General features: G+C 39.9%; 1 protein-coding gene across 2 annotated transcripts in view; it reads right to left on the bottom strand.

Moving 5' to 3' along the window:
- Positions 1 to 17,353, bottom strand: part of si:dkey-112m2.1 (transmembrane protein 132C) — a 169,723-nt gene extending 152,370 nt beyond the window's left edge. For both annotated transcript variants that reach the window (XM_039614229.1, XM_039614228.1), the window contains exons 1-2: positions 16,952 to 17,353; positions 16,309 to 16,500 (exon numbers count right to left, since the gene is read on the bottom strand). In XM_039614229.1, coding sequence (XP_039470163.1) covers positions 16,309 to 16,357 — 49 coding nt within the window. In that variant the 5' untranslated portion in view covers positions 16,358 to 16,500; positions 16,952 to 17,353. The remainder of the gene's footprint in view (positions 1 to 16,308; positions 16,501 to 16,951) is intronic.
- Positions 17,354 to 22,294: the final 4,941 nt, after the last annotated feature.

Raw genomic sequence — 22,294 nt, forward strand, 5'->3', positions numbered from 1 at the left:
CAGTGAAACAAAGAGGATTTCACGTCTCTGAATAAATCCTTCAGCTTTGGATACTTTTCTTCTCCCTCTGTATGGACATTTTAGGAATTGATTTATCCTCTATTACTGAAGCACTGTGCCCAGATCTGGCCCTGGGCATGCTCAGAGCAGCACTGTGTATCACTCTTGTGAAAAATGGGGACAAGACGACTAAATAAGAGGCATCATTAAATCAGTGTTACTGCCTCGGATAGGGTGCAGGCACAAGCTAAGCATAGATTAAAGCAATAGAAATGCACATTATGGCCTCTGATCAGATATGTAGGCTAATCTGATCAACCAATTTGCCAAAGCCCTCAAATCTGTTTGTTGACAAATGCTAGCACAGCATCCAGAAGCCTCAGAAAGAGATAACTTGGTATATTTTCACTGAAGGCACACAGGAAGGAAATTGCAACATCAATGAAACAAGTTCTGTCTTCTTCACTTTGTCAGTGGAGCCATTGCAGCCATACAGAGCAGGCGGTGGATTGGCTATTCTTCTTTGATTCTGGTGAGAATGCAAGTTAGTTGGTCTGGTTACCTTTGGTAATTAAATTCTAAATTGAGTAAATTGGTAAAGGCAATGAATTCATGGAGACGGCCCGGTGGATGCACGATGGACAAAGTGAAAACGTGGGTAAATGTTCTCAGCATGGATTACAGTACTAAAGCAAGATGTACAAGTCTACAGATCCTGTAAGACAAGGACTCACGCTAACCCAGCAAACATCTGTGATAATTTTGTAATGTTTATGTTATAATATTCTAATATTACAGTACCAAAGATGACGCAAGAATAAATAAACAGGTCGAATATTAAGGTGTCAGTGCACTGACAATAACTCTTTATTTATCTCTTCATAGAAGCTAATGCAGTGGTTTAGTATTTATCTGGTGTAAATTATTATTTACTTTTAATTCACAGAGCTAAATGACAGAACTGACATTATCCTTGTGAATCATGTTAAAAAAGTTGAAGATGTAGTCAGCAGGCAGTCGTCTCTGCTTAGCATTAAGACTGACTTCAGGGTGAACAACCCAGTCTCATGGCAGCTCATGATATGGTCACAAAAAATCTGTGATTTTTAATGAAAGCAATTGTGATTAATGCAAATATTTTATGTACGTACTTTTTATGGCGATAGTAGGGGGGGGTATCGCCATGGCAACCAGAAAAACTACATTTTAATGGATTGGATTTATATAGCGTTTTTCAAGGCACCCAAAGCGCTTTACAATGCCATTATTCATTCACGCTCACATTCATACACTGGTGGAGGCAAGCTACGGTTGTAGCCACAGCTGCCCTGGGGCACACTGACAGAGGCGAGGCTGCTATATCGCGCCATCGGCCCCTCTGGCCAACACCAGCAGGCAGTAGGGTAAAGTGTCTTGCCCAAGGACACAACGACCAGGACAGAAAGGCCGGGGATTGAACCGGCGACCTTCCGGTTACAGGTGCGCTTCCCAACCCGTGGCTCAGGGGTTTTTTAAAGCCAACTGCTGAATTTGAACCCAAACCATATTTTTTTTTTCAGTTTGAATGCCTAACCTCGTACAATTATACACCTAACCAAGTAACATATTTGTAAATAATAACATATTAAACAAAAATAATGTGTCTGACTCAAACATGGGTCTCTGGTGTGATAGCCATGCTGACTTACATGATTACTTTTTTTTCTCTTCCTTTTGATCGGTACATATGAAAGGAACTGATGAAAGTTGGAGTTCAAAAAAATAAAATAATGCTGGAAAATTTGTGTTGCGGACCAAAAAAATGTTAGAAAATTCCTGTCTAGCAACACAAATAAACAGATTAAAGCTTGTTACTATATCAGGAACTGCCGTGAGCCCAGGTTGGGGTAGGAGGTTAGCCTGTCTTTGTCTGAAATAGGCAACCTTTAGCACACTAAACTTGTATTCCTGCTGGGTCCTGGTGGTTTAACAACCTCACAGTGATGAAGGCTGCACATATAACCCATGCAACACCAAAGTGGGTTATTTGTTTCAAATAAGGCAGCAAGGGGCTCACTAGTAACTGGCTTCAAGATGTGCAATTTTTCCTGTTTCCAGTCCTGATCCTACCTTAACAAGCTGCTTGCTGGAGCTTCTTATATACAATAGACACACAGTAAACAGAGTAAAAATTAGAGTTATTTACCAAAATGTTGAACTTCATTTAATGTCTTTACCCCTGTTTTTGGGGGGTCTTTTAATTATGTTTTCCTTGAAATGTTACAGTTGCAGTCCTAACAGTCTTAAATATTCCAGTGCATTGAGGAAAATCACAAATCTTGCTGTTTAATCTTTCACTTTAATTTGCGTATGTTATTTCATGTGAGGAAAAGAGAAAACATCAATGAAGCGGGAAAAGGCCACAGGAGATAAGAGGACTAGGAGTAAGATGTGAAGGTGGAGGTGGTGGGGAGATCTAGTAAGCAGGGAAAGGAGGCTTGAGCACAGGATGGATGAGGAGGACGAGAGGAAGAGAATACATGGGGGGATAAAATAAATAAGTGCCATATGTGCTTATCAACATTTCTGATTATTGCAAATCAGATTCATTCTTTGGAAGGCTACACCGAAATTGGGAAGCAGACATGTCTATGTCAGCGTTGCTATTACACACACACACACACACACACACACACACACACACACACACACACCGTTCCGCTCAAAAACAGATTTTTCTCATTTCATGATGGCATCTGCTCCACTGTTGCACAGACTGCAATTTTCTGACCTAATAGGGCCTACCAATTGGCCATCAGCACATTTAATGTTAACAAGAAATTGACCAATAACAGTTTTTAAGGCTGCTCACAATTCTGAGCCCAAGTCTGGCCCGAAGCCCACAAATCGATCAATATCTGTGTCTCATTCTCCTGGCCAATGTATCAGCCAGCCAAGTGAAACACAGATACACATAGATGCAGCTACTGAAATCCAAACCTTGGTACTATATAAAACTGTTTCTGACCTTATACTCTGTTCCCGTACAAAGTAATACCGAAGAACCGTCTTGACACAACTAACTGTGCATAGTTACCACATTAACATATAAAATGTACCGTATCTGTGCTTGAGTTGGCACTGGCTATCAGAAGTTACACGCACTAGTGCACATTTCTGATAATCTAAAGCAAATAGTACCCAATTATTAAGTCTGAAAAGTGCCAGACTATTTAAATCTATTCATCACTATGGTTGAAGTGTTCTGAGCTCCCCTTCGCTCACTGGATCAAACTATTAGCACTTATACAGATATAGGTTTGGGAAGATGGAAGTCCTATTGCTAATACATTTTTTTTTATTGGCTGGGGCTCTCAGTAATGTTTACCTCTCTTGAGGCAGTGTTGCTGAAAATTGGTAAGGGAATTGAGTCCCGGTTTGGGAACCACATTCCTAAAGGTGTGGAATAGTTTGCCCTTAGGTTTCAATTCTGTAGTGTCTATCAAGTTGGAAATTAAAACTTACCTCCACTTCCTCTTTCTTTCTTTCTTTCTTTTGTATTTTGCATTTTTTGTGCTGAGGCTGAACTTTTCCAGTGGTTATTTTTCTGTCTCTTAACATTTAATGAACTGGGTGGTAAATTAAATAATGAGGATCAGCTCTTCACCGCAGACTGACACTCAGGTGAAGCAGCCAATAATGAGCATAAAAACAGGCAGCAGACAGACAAGAAGAAAGGAGACTTCGAAAGATGAACTGCATTGGGACTTAAGAGGAAAAATGTTTTGACGTTGCCGCCCGTCCGCACTGTTTCCGCACTAATAGAAGTAGAAGAAGAAGAAAAATAACACGGGGAATTGCTTCCTTTTCTGACCTAGGCAGGTAATACCCCCTCTTCCTCTACCTCCATACTTGCCGCATTCACACACACAAAAACTGGCAAAAATGACATAACCATCTTCAAGACTACAAGAAAAGAAAAAATGCTTATTGGCTTTCTCTGACAACTTATTGCACTACTCTTCTGGCAAGTGATGCAGTGTGAGGACATCTCAGTGGGGGGATGAAACCCAAGCGACAGACTTGCAAGAGAGGAAAGCACGTACTGTACCTCCATTGTCTTATGGGACCAAAGCTGGTGAAGTGAGATAAATATGTGATCTCTCGCTGTCAATCTGTCTTGCAGGAGGTGCCAAAAATGCTGTTAAAATTCTTTCAATGCTCCGAGTGGGTAGGTTCATTCTCATTTCCTTCTGATTTGCTGCGTGTGTGCCGAGTGTTCTGTTAGTTATGCTAATTGTCTCTAGACCTCCCGCAGAGTGTGATCTTTTCCTAGTTGGATGGCTGTGAAGTTGTTTGCCCAAGGAGATGAGGCTGTGTGTGCCTGTGTGTGTGTGTGTGTGTGTTTACAGTGCACAGCTACAATGTGCCACAAAATCTTTAATGATTCTGTGCACACGCGTCTGTGTGTGATTATGTGTGTCGAGGTGAATCAGCACAGATCTTCATGCTTTGGTTAGGCATGGTGTAATCCCAATCCTCCAAACACTAAGAGTGAAGAGGGGAAACGGGGAAGCATTTCATCATTACACTGTCATATATCGATTATTCTCCCTTTCATCCTTGCTGTGTTTCATCCTATTAGTAAAGAGAAACCTGTGGGAAAAGAGAGAAATTTTTTCACATCCATTTTTTTCTTCTCTGAACTTTCTGTGGAATTCTGGAAAAGGAGACGACAATGCTGCATGAGTGGAGTTAATCACAGAGGAGTAAAATCCCTTTATGACATGTTTTCTGGGGCTTCAATTTTTAGAACTGCCAAAAGAGACTTTTTTTTTTTAATCATGTGACTTTGTTAAAATTAAAACCCCTTCGACTTTTCCTTAAATTGTTTTATTCTTGGGGTGCATGGGATAAAATATATGGCCAATTCCATCCAATACACATCAATGTAAAATGCTGCGCTCAACATTTGCAGCATGCCTGGTTGCCTAGCAATGCTTGTTGTTTACATTTTGATATATGCTATGACATACGTCAGAGCTACTTTTCCTCCTGATTTCTTTTTCTTTTGCATATTTGTCACACAGATTTCAGATTACCAAGATTTCATATCACACAAAGATAACCCGAGTAACACAGGTTTTAAATTAAGATTTCATGTATTTGGGTGAAAATACCTGGCCCTATATCAACAAGTAATTAAATCATGATTTAACTGTGATTAACCACAAATTTTGGAAAGCTCAGTTGAATGAAAGTGCCACACCCAGGCCTGATTACTGCCACGCTTGTTGCATTATTACATCTGGTGAAAAACTAACACAGCATTTCATACAAAGAACATCACACCAGCAGTCAAACATGGTGGCAGTAGTGTGATGGCCTGGGATTGCTTTGTTATTTAAGGACCTGGACAACTTGCCACGGTGATGGAACCATGAATTCTGCTCTCCACTAGAAAATCCTGAAGGAGAATGTCACCAGTTTGTGTCCTGAAGCTCAAGTGCACTTGGCTTATGCAGCAGAACAATGATCCAAGACAAAAACAAACAAACAAAAAAACAGAATGGAGGCTTTGCAGTGACTTAATCAAAGTCCAGATTTAAATCAAATTGAGATGCTTTAGCATGAGCTTAAACACGCTGCTCATACTCAAACACCCCCCTCCCCCCATCCCCAATGTGGCTGAATTACAACAATTGTGCAAATTCCTCCACAGCGATGTGAAAGACTCATTGCCAATTACTGCAAAAGCTTGATTGCATTTCTTATTGCCAAGGGTAGCACAACCAAATATTAGGGTTAGGGGGTAATTACCTTTTCAGACAGGGCCAGGTGGGTTTAAATAGCTTTTTTCCTTAATGAATGAAATCATCATCTAGAAACTGCATCTTGTATTTGTTTGTGTTATCTTCATCTTTAATGTTTAAACTTATTTGATGATCTAAAACTCATGTGCGAGTGTAAGAGTGAAACCTAGAGCAGGGCAGCCAAATTGGAAGAGTTTAGAGCCTGAGGAACAAAGCTGATAAGGGCATCAGACTGATGGGGTTCAGCAGTGGTGAGACTGCAGGTGAAGTGTCAAAAATATATGGGACGATCAGTGTGTGGGCTTATTGTTCCATCAGCAAGCATGGAAAGAAGAGCAAAATTCATAACATGCAAAGACCTTAACTGAAATTAATTGTTGAAAACAATAGGCAGTGTCCACTGCAGCTATCGTCTGTACTTTTCATATTACATTTTCTGATCTTTGATCATTTTTTGTGTTTGTGATGAACTCTGCTGTCGCTCCCCTCCCTATTCCAGCCCACTTGTAAACAAATCAGCATTCGGCCAACGCACAGCATCATTCACACTGAGCACCATATAGGTGGGATTTTGGAGGACTACATGAGAGAAATAGGCAAATGCCTCTGCAAACAGACACAACCGCAGTGGCATAAATTAAACATCTGGCAGAGCAGTGTGCACGGTGGATGAGAGAGCGGCTGCAGAAGTGGAGGCAGACGTGGGCAAGATGGTAAACTTTGACTGTTTTACTATTACAATAATTAATTCATTAAAATTTCTTTTTTTATTTTGTTCTAGCCAACTGTGAGGTCAAATTTAAAATGTAGGCAATGACCCGTTCAATCTGTTTAACAGCGGGCCCTCGGTTTTTCATTCCTTCTTTATTGTGGCGTAACGAAAACAACACATTATCCAAAATTCATTTTTTAACAGTTCCATAATGATCTTCTACAATAATGAAATTATTTATATGTAATATTAAGTAATGTGTTAGTTCTAATTAGTAGATTCTAAAATATAGTTTACCATTTACCATCTGCAAATAATTAAGCTAAATGATTTATAAAACTTATAAAGCACCTACAATGTAACCTTAAAAATCTGTTTTGTCAAATCCTATTTCTAATTCCAAAAATATATTATTTAAGAAAACACCTTTTCTGCTATTTCTGCTGTTGTTGCAGGATAGAGTCAGGCAAGACTGAGCACCAGGTCAAGAGAACAACACAATTCTCTGTCATTACTGTACAAGTTCTAATAAGAAAGTACAACTAAATGAGCAATTACAGTGGACACAAGTCTGGAAAAACAAGAGTCACCAATATTCCTGTAGATTTAATTCTCAGCACAGAGAAATGTGATGGAAAGTCACTGTACTGTAAAGTCACCATGCAACAGCAAAGCCAATTCTTGTCAATCACTTAACATGCACAGCTAATGATATTAGCTAATGCCTTTAGCTAAGTAAAGAAAAAAAAAGTCAATATCAATTTCAATTACAGCATCCTTAGCCTGATGGTGTTATAACTTTCTTTTCTTAAGCAGCAGCTATAGTTACTATATGTGTCAAAACAGCATGTGCCACATGGACAAAAACTGTAAATCTGTTGGACAAGAACAACCTAAACATAAAGTTACTAAAACTCCCTAAATGAAAAGTCATTCATTGCCTAATAGATGGTGTCAAAACTGTCAAAATGGTTTTTTCACAGGTTGTAATTTAATCTATGTTCTGATTAATATTTACCTTACAGTCTATGTAACACATATCTTCAATTCAAAACTAAGAAAAAATACAAGCATTGCATTAAACCCTGAAGTTTTGTTTTTAATACGTTTGGGGACAAGTTTTAGTAAGTTTCTATGAGAGAATATTAGAGCTCAGGTGAGTCAAATTCTGTCACCTAGAGTGCACAAACCAGGACACGTAAACTGGGGAGGTATGGCGGTGTTTAGCACTGCCGCCTCACAGCAATAAGCTCCTGTGTTTGAGTCCAGCCATAAAGGTTAAAGCAATGCAATTAAATTCATGAAACTCTGGTTTGAACACGTTCTTCTTCTTCTTCTTGGTCAGCACGTGTTATTCAGCAATAAAAAGTCAAAGACATGTTAACACCATGCCCAGGTACTCTGTGCAAACGATGACAGCGCCATATATTTTCCTGCAGGCCATCACTGTTAGCACATTATACGACAAAAGAAAGGATGAGAGTAATCCCCACATGCTCTTCAGACACAGACTCCAGTGATGAAAAGGAGGAAATCATTTTCAGGCAGCACTGCGATGGAGCCAGTAAGTGAGGATAGTTCTATAGAGGAGTGTTATGAGGAGGAGGAGGAGGAGGAAAAGTTCAAAAAAGCCAAGGGATTTAGGCTACAGTAGGCATATACTTTGATAGAAATAAGTGAATTAGCATGTAAGATGTAAGGAAAACAAGGAAAAACAAGAATTTCGATAAACAGAACATTAAAGTGTCTATGGTTTTAACTGTCAGGAGATGGCCATCAAAACAGCCTAAATAAGCTATAAAAATAATGTGTGGAAATGTTGGGGAACATGGTAAACAATAATTTGCCTGTAATGGATAGAAACATTGTTTGATCCACACAATCTTTTAACAGTTAAAGAGTAGATGTGTTTTTTTATGATTATGTTTCCACATGCACTTTTTTAGATTTGGGAGATTTGCTCTAACATTGAAAAATGTAACTATGGTTTTGGATAGAACAGTACATACTTTATTATGATACCATAATACATTTTTTAAACTATCATAAGCAAAGGAACCATCTATTTTCTTCTAGGCTGGAGCCTTTCTCAGCTGTCTTAGGGCAAAAGGTGGGGTACACCCTAAACAAGTCACCAGCCAGTCAGAGGGCTATCACGGAGACACATTCACACCTACGGCCAATTTAGAATCACCAGTTGACCTAACAAGCATTTCTTTGGACCGTGGGAGGAATCCAGAGACCTAAAGAGAGCCCACACAGGCAGAGGAAGAACTTTAAAATCTCACACAGAAAGACACCGGCCAGCAGGTGGATTCAAATCCAGGACCTGGCTCGCTGCCTAAACCAAACCACAAGACTTCAGAATTTGAAGTTTTGACTCTGATGATTGTTCAGTCCTGCACTTTGGATGTCCCTGTGAACCCTCGTAGGACCTTCTATTCTGGAAAAATCACTGCAAGTGAATATTCAGTTGTGTTTCTTACAAAATGTCAGCCTATTCTAGAGCATCAGATACTGCCAATCTGTCATAGTTGCTGCAGGGACATACACAAGGTATTCCTGGATATCTGTACTTTAAGAGTGACTGTTCAATGTGCATCTTTTCCTAAACCTAACCAAGAAGTTTTGGCACCCAAAACTAACCAGTCAGTGAGCGAAGGTAAAGTAAACAGAGCACAAACTGAATTCAGACTTGTCATTTGTGATATTTTTGAATAATTTTCCTCGAAAAAATATTTGTATATTGTGCCATGGTGCAATGTGACAGGCTGAAAACACAAAGGGAAAAAAACACAAAAAAACTAAGTTTAAAAACTCAAAAGTTTCCCTGAGAACTGGCAGAGGTTAAAACAAAGCTAAAGGAAGTTTAGGACTTGCATTTATCTGAACATCGTGACCCAAAATGTACGTCGATGAAAGCAAAGCAAAAGCAATGCAGCTTAAGTGTTATAGTATGGTTAATCACTTATATCATAATTTACTACTTTCCCATTAGAGTAGGACTGGCGCACATTTACATGTTTACTTGGTCCCACCCATTCTGCAACACCAGAAAAACAACCCCAATTATACAGCCTAAGTCATAAAAAAATATTTTTCAGCGGCAGGAAGAACAAGAAGTCCTGGAACAGATGGTGTGGCCCCCACAGAGCCCTGATCTCAACATCACTGAGTCTGTCTGGGTTTACATGAGGACATGGAAGCAACTGAGCGACAGCCTAAATCCACAGACGAACTGTGACAAGTCCTCTACGATGTCGGGAACAGCCTACCTGCTAAGTACCTTAAAAAGATTGTGCATAAGCATACCTTAGCAAAGAGTGGTCAGAAACTGATTGTGTTTTTCCTTTTTACTGCACCGGTTCTGTTTAGAGCTAAAAAAAAAAAAAAAAAAAAACACAAAACAAAAGTCCATCTTTTCATGATAAAAATATGCAACAAGCCTTTACAATACTTCTCATCTTGTGACTAGCGTCCCTGTGCTGTAATCCATATAAAACTTATATCATGACTTATGGCTCCCTCCTGTAGCATTCCTTTCTGCTGCTCTCTGAAGGATTCGTATAAAATTCAATTTGCTTTATTCGAGACGATGGTGCACAGAAGCTTTTTGAAGCATACAAATTTGGATGGTTTGTCTTACAATTTGTTCTCAACATAACTCTACATCTCTTTTCATTTTATGACTTTTGTCTCTGTGTTATGATCCATACAAAATGACATATGGCTCCCTGGTGTAACATTTCCTGCTGCTCCTCTCTGGAGCCTCGTGTAACTACAGTGCCACGCAGGATAACCCAAGCTTCATCCATCAACTTACAATGCAACATTTCATTCACTGTACTTTTTTTGGTTTTTTTTACAATGGATTTATCAAATTATTAATAACTGTGTTTCTCCTTTGACTTATAGCTTTAGAAACAATGCAGTATGTCTTTTTTCAGTGTGGTAAATGTTGACTTTGCCCCAGGAAAGATCCTCAATAAGACTCGCTCAATATTTTCCTTCCTGGTCAAACCCTTCAGTAAAAAGTACCTACGTTTTTGTTTTATGGTTATCGCCATTATAGCACTTAGAACCCATTAGAGGGAAAACAGGGGAAAACGGAGAAGAAAAGACGAGAGGTTATTTTATATAAGACTTTTCGACAAAGTCAGCTAATTCCACAGGCCTCTGCTGTTTCTTTAAGTAAAATCACTGCCCAGAACCACACATCCCTGCCAACTCCCTCCCAGAATTAATCCAGGAGATGTTAAGAGCCAACAAGTAATATCCCATGAGACTTTACTATCCTGGAGGTAGTTGCCAGTTTAGATTTCACAGCCTTAATGTGTGTGCAGGGTCACTTTGGGCTCTTCCGCTCTCACTTTCTTTCACAGTGGCATGAGATAATCAGTTTTAACTCAGCTTTTGGCCTGTTTCTAAAAACACCCCATAGAATGACTTTAATCCCTGTCAAATACACTTTGGCATCTAAAAGTGGCGAAGACACTGTTTGCTTAAATCAGCTGATGTCAGTACGAGCTTTAATTTGCGATTTCAAAATCGTGAAAAAGTTACAGGAAAAAAGAATCTACAGACATTGACTGAGCAAGTCGGCATGAGCGCTGTAAAAGCATCACCTCTGACGTGAAGATAAAAATTTATCAGGGTAACGAAAACGCATCCGTGAAATTTGACGTAGCAGGCAACAGCAACTGATGCTTGAACTTCACCAAACTCTAATTATGCTATCACAACAACTGTCAATGAAGCTGAACTGACTAAAATTCCTGATGGAATATATTGTGACAACAGCATCGAAACTCACTGAGCTACAGTATGTGGAGATAATCTCTTGCCTCTGGGGGCACATGCAGAGTTTCTTAATGGGGCTTTTGAACTTTACATACTGAGGATCACCTTTCAAACATAAACCTTCCGCTTTTTATAACCTTTTATAGGAGTACAGAGGTTATGTTTGCCCAAGAACCATTTTTAAGCTTTTATAGGGGTTCCGGCCTGTTGCCAAACTAGAAGGCAAAAAAAGGAACATGAAGTCACCAGAACTTTGTTAGGAACACCTGTTTATCAAAGTGGATCTCGTTAACCCCAATTTCTAATTAGCCAATCACATGGCTGCAACTCAAAGCAACTTCAGCCATGTAAACATTGCCTTGAGGACCTGCTTAAGTTCAAACTGAGCATCAGAATGTGGAAGAAGGTGTGGCATGGTTATTGCCACCAGATGGCCCGGTCTGAATATTTCAGAAACTGATTATTTCCTGGGATTTTCCCCACACAACCATCTCCAGGATTTACAGAAGATCATCCAAAAAGAAAAAGCTCCAGTTTTTGAGGCAAAGATGCCTCATTGATGCCAGAGGTCAGAGAAGTCTTCTCTGCTTGTTTCGCTGTCTGCTTCAAGCCAATAGGAAGGATACGGTATCTTAAATAACCAGTCATTACAACCAACGTTTGCGGAAGAGTATCTCTCAGTGCACAACACGGCAAAACTTGAAGCAGATGGGCTACAGCAACAGAAAACCACACCAGGTGCCACTTCTGTCAGCTAATAACAGGAAATTCAGGCTATGGACTTACCAAATTCAACAATATAAGATGGAAAAATGTTGCCTGGTCTAATGAGCATCGATTTCTCCTGCAATATTCAGAGAGTAGTAGTTTGGTGTAAACAGCATGAAAGCAGTTATCCATCGTGCTTTTTATCAGTGCTTCAGGTCGGTGGTGGTGTGGGGGATATTTTCTGGGCACAATCAGATCTCAAAAGAGCACCATTGGGATTTGGTGGAACAGGAGATTGTCATCATGGATGTTAAGCAAACAAATCTGCAGCAACTGTGTGATGCTATCACATCAATATGTGCCAAAATGTCTGAAGGATGTTTTCAGCAACCTTGTTGAATCTATGCCATAAAGAATTAAGGTGGTTTTGAAAGAAAGGGCAAACTGTACCTAACAAAGAGAAGAGTGAGTGTAATATTTATGTACAACAACTTTTTCCAAATAGTTGGGATACTGAGTAAAATATAAATAAAAGCAGGTAAAGACATCAAGTGTTGAAAACATTTTTGTGTGTGTTTTATTTGAAAAATATATGATACATACATTTTAAATCTGATGCACTTGTCCCAACACAGCTCTGCTTGAAAACCGCAGAACCAATGAACCCAATGCTTCCTGTTGTTACTCGTTATAAAATTTTAGCTTTCTTTGTCAAATTTTTCATTCCACAATGGATTAAATGTTTTCAGTGGATTATATTTATGGTATTTAGCACTCGTCCCCTTGATAAAGTCTTCAAAACCGCCCCTGAAAAGGACAAACATCTATATATCATTCAGCATTAATGGACCCTAAGTTACCCACTAATACACCCCCGTAGCGTCATATTATTGTTGAACAAGCCAATGATTGTTCTCCTCTTCAGCTCAAAGAACGTGTCGTGCACGATTTCCAGAAAGAAATCAGAAAGTGCATCTTAATTAATCTCATAAAAATAAAAAAGGTCAGGAAACATTAGCGGTATTCCAAGATTTTTTTTGCATATTTTTTTCTTGTACGGTAATAATTTAACTTGCATTCCCATAGCAACAAACTAAAAGACATCTTGAGACAACTCAGTGATTTCGGAGCCCAGAGATCACGGCCACTCAATATTGGTTTTTAGCCTTGTCCCTTGTGCACAGAGATTTCTACATTTTTTCTCAAATATTTTAATAACATTATCTACTATAGAGCCCCCCACAGGCTCTATTTACATTGAGAACTGTTGCACTTAAATTTGTGAACTATTTCTATGTCATTTTTTTAAATTCTGAACAATTCAGACTAAGCTTCCCTGTATCATCTCAGAGATGCAAGAAACACTTCTATTTTTATTAGCTGGAAGCGCTATCTGTCCCTACCTTAACCAAACATTTCTAATCCTTATGACTAAGTTGACTGTTGTGTTTTGACTGTTCTGTTTGTTGCCATGGACAAATAATGCTGAAAGAAAGCATGTGACATTTTCAAAGATGATGATCTTTACAGAATCATATAATTTTAACATTATTGTTTGATGATAGACTGGAATAGACGTGAATAAACTGTGTTTACACTGGCATTATGTACTGTTATATGAGTAAATCAACTCTACTGTTATTGTTTCAAGACAATATTGTGTGTGTGCTCATGTTTATACATCTTTGTGAGGACCAAAATCTCGACTGTTACAATACTTGAGGGAACCAACAGCCCCTTATGTGGCCCAAGTTCCAGGCCTCACAAGTTCGAAGGCATTTTTGAGGCTCAAAATGTGGAGGGTTAGGGTTAGGCATTCATTTCTGATGGTTAGGGTTAGGGTAAGCAGCTAGGGAAAGCATTATGTCAAATAGATGTCCTCGCTAAGATATAAAAGGCAAGTATGTGTGTGTGTGTGTGTGTGTGTGTGTGTGTGTGTGTGTGTGTGTGTGTTTAAGTGAGAGCACAAGTGAGCTATTATTAAATTAATGCTGAATGAGTTTTGGTTTTGTAACTTTTCAACTGTCCAATTTCCCCGTCGACTCTGGCCAGGCCCACACACATACAAAGAGCAGGCAAACTTCAAGTGAGAATCCTCCCACGTTTAGTATAGTGCCCTTTATGCCAGGCACTTAGGTATCTTTTTAGTGCTATGATGAGTAAGTGATAATAAAAACTGTACATTGTGCAAATAAGGCAATTTAAATGGTAGAGTGCCATATGACAAATTGAAGGGGAAGAAAACATCCCTGTAAAGGTAATTTTTCACCCCGATACTTTTTTCTGTTTGACAAAGAGCTCCAATCTGCAAAAAGTGCCAGCACCACATCCTACTGCATGCCAGGCTGTAGATATTTCCAAATGTCCTGATGGCTACTCTGACAGTATGTGCGTGTGTGTAGGTATGCTCTACAGTATGTGCCTGTCAGTGTGCTCGTCTCACAGAGACAACCTCTGGGTGAAAGCAATCAGGTGGCTGGAGACATAATATCCTCAGAGACTGTGAACAGCAGGAGGCTGACTGACAGGACAGGATCTGTTTTTTCTTCTTCCTTTCCACTTTCACCTGAAGAGGCTGACCAAACTGATGAGAAATGGATCAATCTTTGGATACCTTCATATTTTGTAGTGGCTTTCAGCTTGTGAGGAGAATCACTTCCCTCAAGAAATGTTTTTTTTCCCCAAAACAATTTTCAGTAAAACAAAAAACTTTTTTTTTGCTACTCAGGTATTCACAGGTGTGGCATCATCACTAGAAAGGAGTCCATTAGAGCAAATGAGGAAAGCCGTTACGTGATCACAGAGATTTGTTAAAGCAAATTCACTGTTTAACCAGCATCACAAAACGCACAGCTCTGGTAGGTTCAGCAAAAAAGCAGCTTTGATACAGTAGATCTGAGAGATATTTACAGCAAGAGTTTAGGTAACATTATGAATATTTATCACTATTTGCACTTCTAAGTTATATTTCTTCTCCTAAAAGAATATAAATGCTTCTGCTCATGTCTTTTGTATTCCAGGAAAGATGTGATTTGCCTTGGATTAAAACTGGAAACAGAAAGATTTGACTCGTTCTGAAGGTGACAAAAAACCAGGAAGACTCAGTAACATGTTTTAACCTACTGTCTACTTTCAGCTGCTGCCTTCAGGGGTCGCCACAGTAGATTATCTTCCTCCATCTCACTCCATCCCTTGCATCCTCCCCTGTCACATCAACCCTTTGTCCTCCTTCAGTGCATTCCTCTCTGTGGTCTTCCTCTCTTCCACCTGCCTTCTTCACTAATATGTCCACTATCCCTCCTCTGCACATGTCCAGACCATCTCACCCTTGCCTACTTTGTCTCCAATACTGTAGCCTACTTTAACTTTTACTAAAACCTAGCTATGTCCAACAACTTAAAGTGACTCTTTAAGCATTACATACTATTAAAAGGTAAACGTAACCTAATTTACCTGCATATAGTCATTTATGCAAATAAATGCTTTGGATAATGAGGTTAAATTAATAGTGTATTATTTTTAAATTTGTGTTTTAATGAATCCAACTTTAAGCTGTCTGCGTTCAAAACTCTGCACATAAATTTACATGTAAATACTCAGAGCAGAGTAAGTGTTTTGTGTTTGAGGCTACAGATGATTTCTACCTATACCAAAGTAAGAGAGGATGTTCAACATAGAGCTTCAAATAGCATTTAAACACTCTGGATTAAACTGATTTTCCCTGGATTGGCATTTTAAATCGAATTTCTCCACAAGCCTGTGCAATTTTTAAAGTCACAGAAAGCTTCATCTCACAGTAAAATGCATACACTCAGGCATCCTAAACACAATGGCACACGCTCACAAGTACACATTCACCCTCATCTATTATTTTTTCCAAGAGCAGATCAGCTCAAACTTAATGAAAAGATGCATCCCTTCTGCTTTGCTGGGTTGTGTCTGCAGCCTGTTGTTATTCCTGGTGCTCTGCAGTGCCACGCTCACACACTGCATCCTGCTCCAACAACCAAACCCACACACTCTCTAGGCAACTGTCATTGTTCATTCATGTTAATATTACACGTCATTTTGTATTCTGCCACAACAGCTTACAGCTAATTATATGTCTCATAAATTATATATGTCCTGTTGGCTGAAAGGACATCATTTGCATTTCATTAGGTGAATGAAATCACTCAGCAAAGGTTGATGTATTTATAGTGTCTCTTATTTCATGACCATTAACTTTCATTCCCATGAATCTTGTTCAGATGTATGAACACAAGTGCTCACTGTGGTTTGTCATGGGGGTCGTACCTGTGCACAGGAGAAGAGCGGTGAGTCCCATCCACCGGAGCGGCCCCATGTCTCTCCTCGGACTCGTGGTAATTCGGTGGAAGCCGGATGGATAGCTCCCTCAGCAGAAAGCAGCACAACTTTGCACACAATTTATCCCCTCTGAGCAGTTCTCCATTTAAAGCAAAACTGTTGTATTCCGTCCGAAACCACCTGCCACCACAGACATGAACACAGAGCGTCACCCCAGTGAAACACAGAGCATGTTTGATTCGACAGAGGGCAAACAGCAGGGAAGTAAAGTCCGCATTTTTCGTTTTCACTCCCAAAATGGAGAATTTATATTAATCAACTTCTTTTTTCTTTCAGCGTAAGGTTTTTTTTTCACCCACAGGACAAAACAGGTGCTTTGGGACGTGTGAAAACAAACCGTCTGTCACAAATCACACCCAGCACCCAAAGGATGCTCAATATTTGGCAGACCTCTGCTGAATTTGTGCCATAATTTTAACAGCTTAGAGTCTCACTATCTTTCTAGAAAATAAACATGTTTTTTTCAACAACTGTCGAGTGGGAGGCAACGAATAAAGCAACGCAAACGTCATTCAAAGGAAATAAGAACAAGTGTGTGAAAGTGATGCGGTGTTTCTCTTTGGCTTCTTACCATTTCTCTTATTGCACAAGATCCGGGCGCCGCGGTCTCATCCAATGTTGGCATGTGGTTTGAAATTAGAGCGGCTTTTCCTTATCAGGCTGCAATTTGTATATATATAATTTTTTTTCCCCTAAATCAACGAGGTCAGCAAAAAAAACAATCCTCGAAAAAAAATTCCAAACACTTTGTAAGACATTCTGTTTTCTTCTTGTTGTATTTCACATAGTGGTGGATTTACAACGGTCCAGATCGCCTTTGTAGTTCACGCGGAGGGCTAAGTGTCGTACAGGACTTGTATTATCTCACAAATAGTCCTGCAACTTTCCGCACGGCGGAGACGCGTGCACAGATGAGAGCGAGCGCGGGAGAGAGGCGGTGGTGAAGCGGATCCTGTTGCCGCTCTGTAGCCTGTAGTTGTGGACCGGAGAGTGTTGGTGCAGAAACTGAGGGGGTGGAGGTGGAGGGAGGTGGAATGGGACGCGCACTCCTGGCTGAATTGGCAAATTAGAGGGTTTGCGGGCGTCACGTCAGCAAGTATAGTCCCATCAGTTTTCTAAAGCTCAGATCACGAGACGACTGCGCTTTCTGTCCCACATCGTTGGAAATAAAGATAATAGTAATCATAATAAATAAAGTTGGCACATTAGAAAGGAGCTTGGCACCTCACGATGCAGGGTAATTACGCTGTTGGTTCGGGGGCGAAAATGAACATATACACGTGACTCATGGCGGAATAGACACTAATTACAGTTGTCCCAGTAGGGAATGGAGATAAGAATTATTTAACACTGTTTGGAATAAACCGATTTTTACATGAAAAGCTCAATGTCATGTGCACTGCCTTGCAGGAAAAGAAATCTGAGGCACGCGTTTAGATTTAAAGCATTTTATTAAGAATAAAAAATCAGGTTCAGCTGGTTAATTATGGCAAAACAGACCGCATCATTTTACATTTCTCCGCTCCTGCCTGTCAAGTTGGCTGGACAGCGAATGTACACTTGGCGAAGAGAGAGTGGAGCACTGCAACCTGTTGTGCCACAGGTCGTTCATGAGAACCAACAGTGCCCTCTATGGGACACCTCTGACTGCGAGCAGCTGCCCTGGCTCAGCTTCATGACTCAGACCTTGAGAGTGCTGCATAATTATGAGTGTTTCTTAGATCAGCTGCAGGCTGAACATGATGGCCAACCTAACATGGCACAACGACACCATAAATACTACTGTTATCAGAGCTTGAGCTCTGGGTTAAAGAAATCAGTGACATTTAGAAGGTGGCGCATTTAAATGTATTTTTCTATTCTGCCTTTTTCAGTGGATAGAGCCGATCAATAAAGAAAAATAATGTTTATCCCAAAATCTCGCCACAGTACTCTCGTTAGTATGTAAAAAGGTTAGCTAGTGAAGATTTTAAAGTCAGCGTTCCCTGCTGGGTGAAAGCCCAGTGGCCAAGCTGTCAGTGTTCACATTGACTATTCTTTAAGAGAAAAGGGAACAGGCCATTATGGGGCACACAAACCAGAGTCACGTTGAAAAGTATCAAAAGGGTGACCCTGCAGCTCCAGCCTCTTCACATCAGTGCCAAACACCGATTACAGACCATCAGCAGAGCAATGGAGGGACCCTGTGGGTTTGAAGGAGAAAAGTTCCCTCCTTTAGCCCCTTTCCTGCTTCTTGCTCCCTGCTCCTATAGCAGCATTCAAGTAGAATAAGATATCAAAAGAGAAACAAATTATGCATTTTCCCCACAAAGCACAGCGCCAGAGGAGATCTTCCCATAACACACAGCTGATTCGAGGTTAACATAAAATATGAACGGCACATTTTATTGTTGCTGGTTTTTTATACTGACTTCCACGACGATGTACGGCTTCAGCTGCTTTCAGGATCTTGGCGTGTCACATCTTCACTCAAGCGGCAAATCCAAACATATAATTATCATTTCCTGCACGCTATTTACAGAAGCCACTATGTGTCCTGTAATATGTTATTACTCTAAAAAGAAAAAAAAGGATGCCTGAATGATGTTAAATTAATGCTTTACAGATCGCTAAGTGGCGGAAGGTGTTTGCCAATATTCATGTTAGAACCGCAGCAATCAAAACAAAGTCACCAGCTAAAAAGAAGTATCCTTGAATTGTTTCTTACATAAGCCTCTCTGTCTAACTTCCTTCCTCTTTGCTTATGCTTCTCTTCACAAAGCTCTGTCTCTCTTGTTCACTTTACGGTCGCAGACATATTCTGAAACATCATGGCTGTGACCTAAACTAATCATTTATGGCTGCTTGTGAGAAGTTTATTGCACTTGTATTGCAAGTTCACCTGATGAGAACATATCACATGTTAAACGTCTGGTTTGAGCAACTGTGCGACTCACACGCATCAGAAATATTATCTAAATATCAAAGGTGTTCATGAATTGAAGAATTGAACTACTGTGGATTTTACAGAACTAAAGTCATCGGTTTCACCTAACAGTTTGCACAGTGAGTGTTTAATAAAGAAATGATCAAAGAGGCAAAAATACACTTAAAACAGATTATCTGATGCCAGTGTAAGGCAAGAGAAGAGTTTGGGCATGATCCTGCTCAGACACACAGCCTCCAGGAGAAAGCTTGACTGCTGTTTTCCTCCTGGTGAGCATGAGTCCCATGAGATGACACTTGTTTGCTCTGAGCGTCTCCTGATTTTGTTCTGGGACTGGTTGCTACAGCTGCATGCTTCAAGGCATCAGCTCAGCTTGCAAAATGGTGAGAGGTTCACTGAATGGGTTGACTTTCTTAGCATTTCTCTTTCTTTTTTCCCTTTCTTCTAAGGAGCAGCAAAAATTGTGATGTTTGTCTCATGCAACAGGCATGACCAGAAGGACGAACTCTAAGCATTCAGTTCAACTCAGTTTTATTTATATACTTCACACTTTACCTTTTATACTTCACCTCGAGGCAATAACAGTTCCTTCACTGTGCTTTATGTTGCAAGGTGAAGGCCCTGCAATATCTGAGATAAACAGATGATTGCCTTGTGAGCAAGTAGGTGGCAATAGTGGAAAGGAAGAATTCCCTTTAAACAGGAAGAGATCACTGCCATCTACTGTGGCTGGTGGGGGTGGGAGGGTGCAGCTGAAAGAGATGAGAAAAAAAGAAGAACATTGGGAGACCAGGAGCATTGCTATGCACCTCAGTGCTTGGCGAAGCTGCTTGGTGGCTGAGTCCCTGTGGTTATTAAAATTAAGAGGCGTGGCTCAACACTTTTGTCCAGACATATATGTATGACCTCTGTATGATTGCCATGCTACCTTATCCACTAAGTTCAGGAACTTTTTATGTCCTGTCAGCAGTACACATTTGTGTAGGTTTTAATGGAACATTGGCATGGATGCATAAAACTGGCATCCAGAGGGGCTCCTCGTGGATATTTCAAGCATCATATCCTTCAGTTACTGCATTATGGCTCATTTTTATGCACCAATTTGTGCCTAAAATTGGTGCATAAAAATTTTATACAATTTGTGCATCAAATTTTTATGCGATTTGTGCATAAAATATATGGAGGTAATCTCAGTAAGACTTTGCTATCACATATTGATGTGCACAAATTTATGCAATTTGTGCATATCAATATATTATGGGAATGTGTCAATTCATGGAACACACAAAATACAGCAGAAGGTGGCAATTCACAATGTAATGGAATATCACATAAGTCAGCAGTAAGCATTCTGTAATTCTTACTTTTCTCAAGTAATAATATCCATATAATGTCCTAATATAACAACCTCCTTTTCTCTTCAGGCTCCTCCATGCTTATCAACCTGACTGCATGCACACTGCATCAGAGGAGAAGAGCATTTGCGTCTGGCGGGATAATTACCTTTGCAAAGGAGTGAGTCATTGTATGAGTTCATAATTCATATTAATGTAGATTTTTTTTCTTGCCTAAAAAAGATCCAGTTATGAAGCAAAAACGAAACACTCGTGCCTGAGTATGTATGAGTGGCATTTTATCGGCTTTTATAAATTAAATAATTGAATAAATGATTCTTTTTGTGCTTACAATCATAAAGAATTGCAGATATTCTCAACATTTTGGAGGCAAGTGCAGGAGCCACACTGTGCAGAGCTTTGTTTTGCTGCTGGGGTGGGGGGAAGACCCCCTCCACAAGTTTGTGGATTGTAATGTAATGTAGATTGTAGATTGTAATGTAATGTCTTAAATTATCATTTTTACAAGACACTTAAGATGCTTGTGTCTGGTTTACAACAGTCCTTACAAGTTTTCAAGTCAACTCTGATAAACACGACTCAGAGTCTCATCTCTTTTTTACAGGGTCGTCTGTCTGGCATGGGCACCGTTAAAGTGCACAGACCTTGCAGTGCGAATTTGCATGCAGTCATGTATTTGACAGCATTCTGCCAGCCTTGGATAATACGCCGTGTTCGATCTGTTTGGCTATACTGCTGGCATTACAACTAAAGCTCCTGTGAGCTGAGATCCATTGGTAAACACCTAATGTGGTATTTCTTTGGTGCGGTTCAGTTCCGTTCTCAGGTAAGTCTATCTGGCTTCTTATGCAGCAGTGGAATGAAGAAAAGCATCTCTTCTGTTAGTGACCCATACATCATAACAGAGCAGCATAAGTGGCGATGCCGAAAGAATCCTAAACGGTGAGTGTAAAGGCTGAGTGGAGTATTAATCGCACTGCACCTTCTCTATAAATGTTAAATTGAGCTGGTTAGCTGTGAGCCCAGCTCCATTGTTAAGGTTTTACAACAAAAGATACAGCAGTTCATGTATTTTCTTCATAATGCAGTAAAACCTGAACCCTCCTACTTAAAGAGTAAAGGAGAGACAAAAGGAGTGAGTCAGTAAGCAGTGATATGATTAAATATCCCCCCCAATATCTCTCTCATACATGCACATACATAAACACGCACACACAATTTAGGGTCATTACCAGAGGCTGACCTGATTAGGGATTTAAAAAGAAAATTGTTTTATGCCCTTCTCGCAGCAGGGGCAACACAAACAAAACAATATCATAATGTGCTGATGAATGAGAGTGGAAAGACAGACGCACAATGACGGCGATGCATTATGAATAAAAGATCAGATGCCGCTGCGAAACACGTCTTCCTTCACATTGAGATGCACCTTTTAGGCATTCTTCGATGCAAATGAAGGACCGAAGAGTTCAGAGACAGAGTGTCAGTGTAACTCATTGAGAAAGAGAAAGAGTTAGAGGAAAACCATTAGTGAAGGAAACATATTGTCAAGCTGATTTATCTCATCACAATGCTTTCCACTTCTAGTACAGGGATTTTTTTCCCCCTAAATCTGTGCTAGGTTGGAAAATAC

Source organism: Oreochromis aureus, linkage group 7 (assembly GCF_013358895.1).
Source record: "Oreochromis aureus strain Israel breed Guangdong linkage group 7, ZZ_aureus, whole genome shotgun sequence".
In the NCBI taxonomy this organism is placed as follows: domain Eukaryota; kingdom Metazoa; phylum Chordata; class Actinopteri; order Cichliformes; family Cichlidae; genus Oreochromis; species Oreochromis aureus.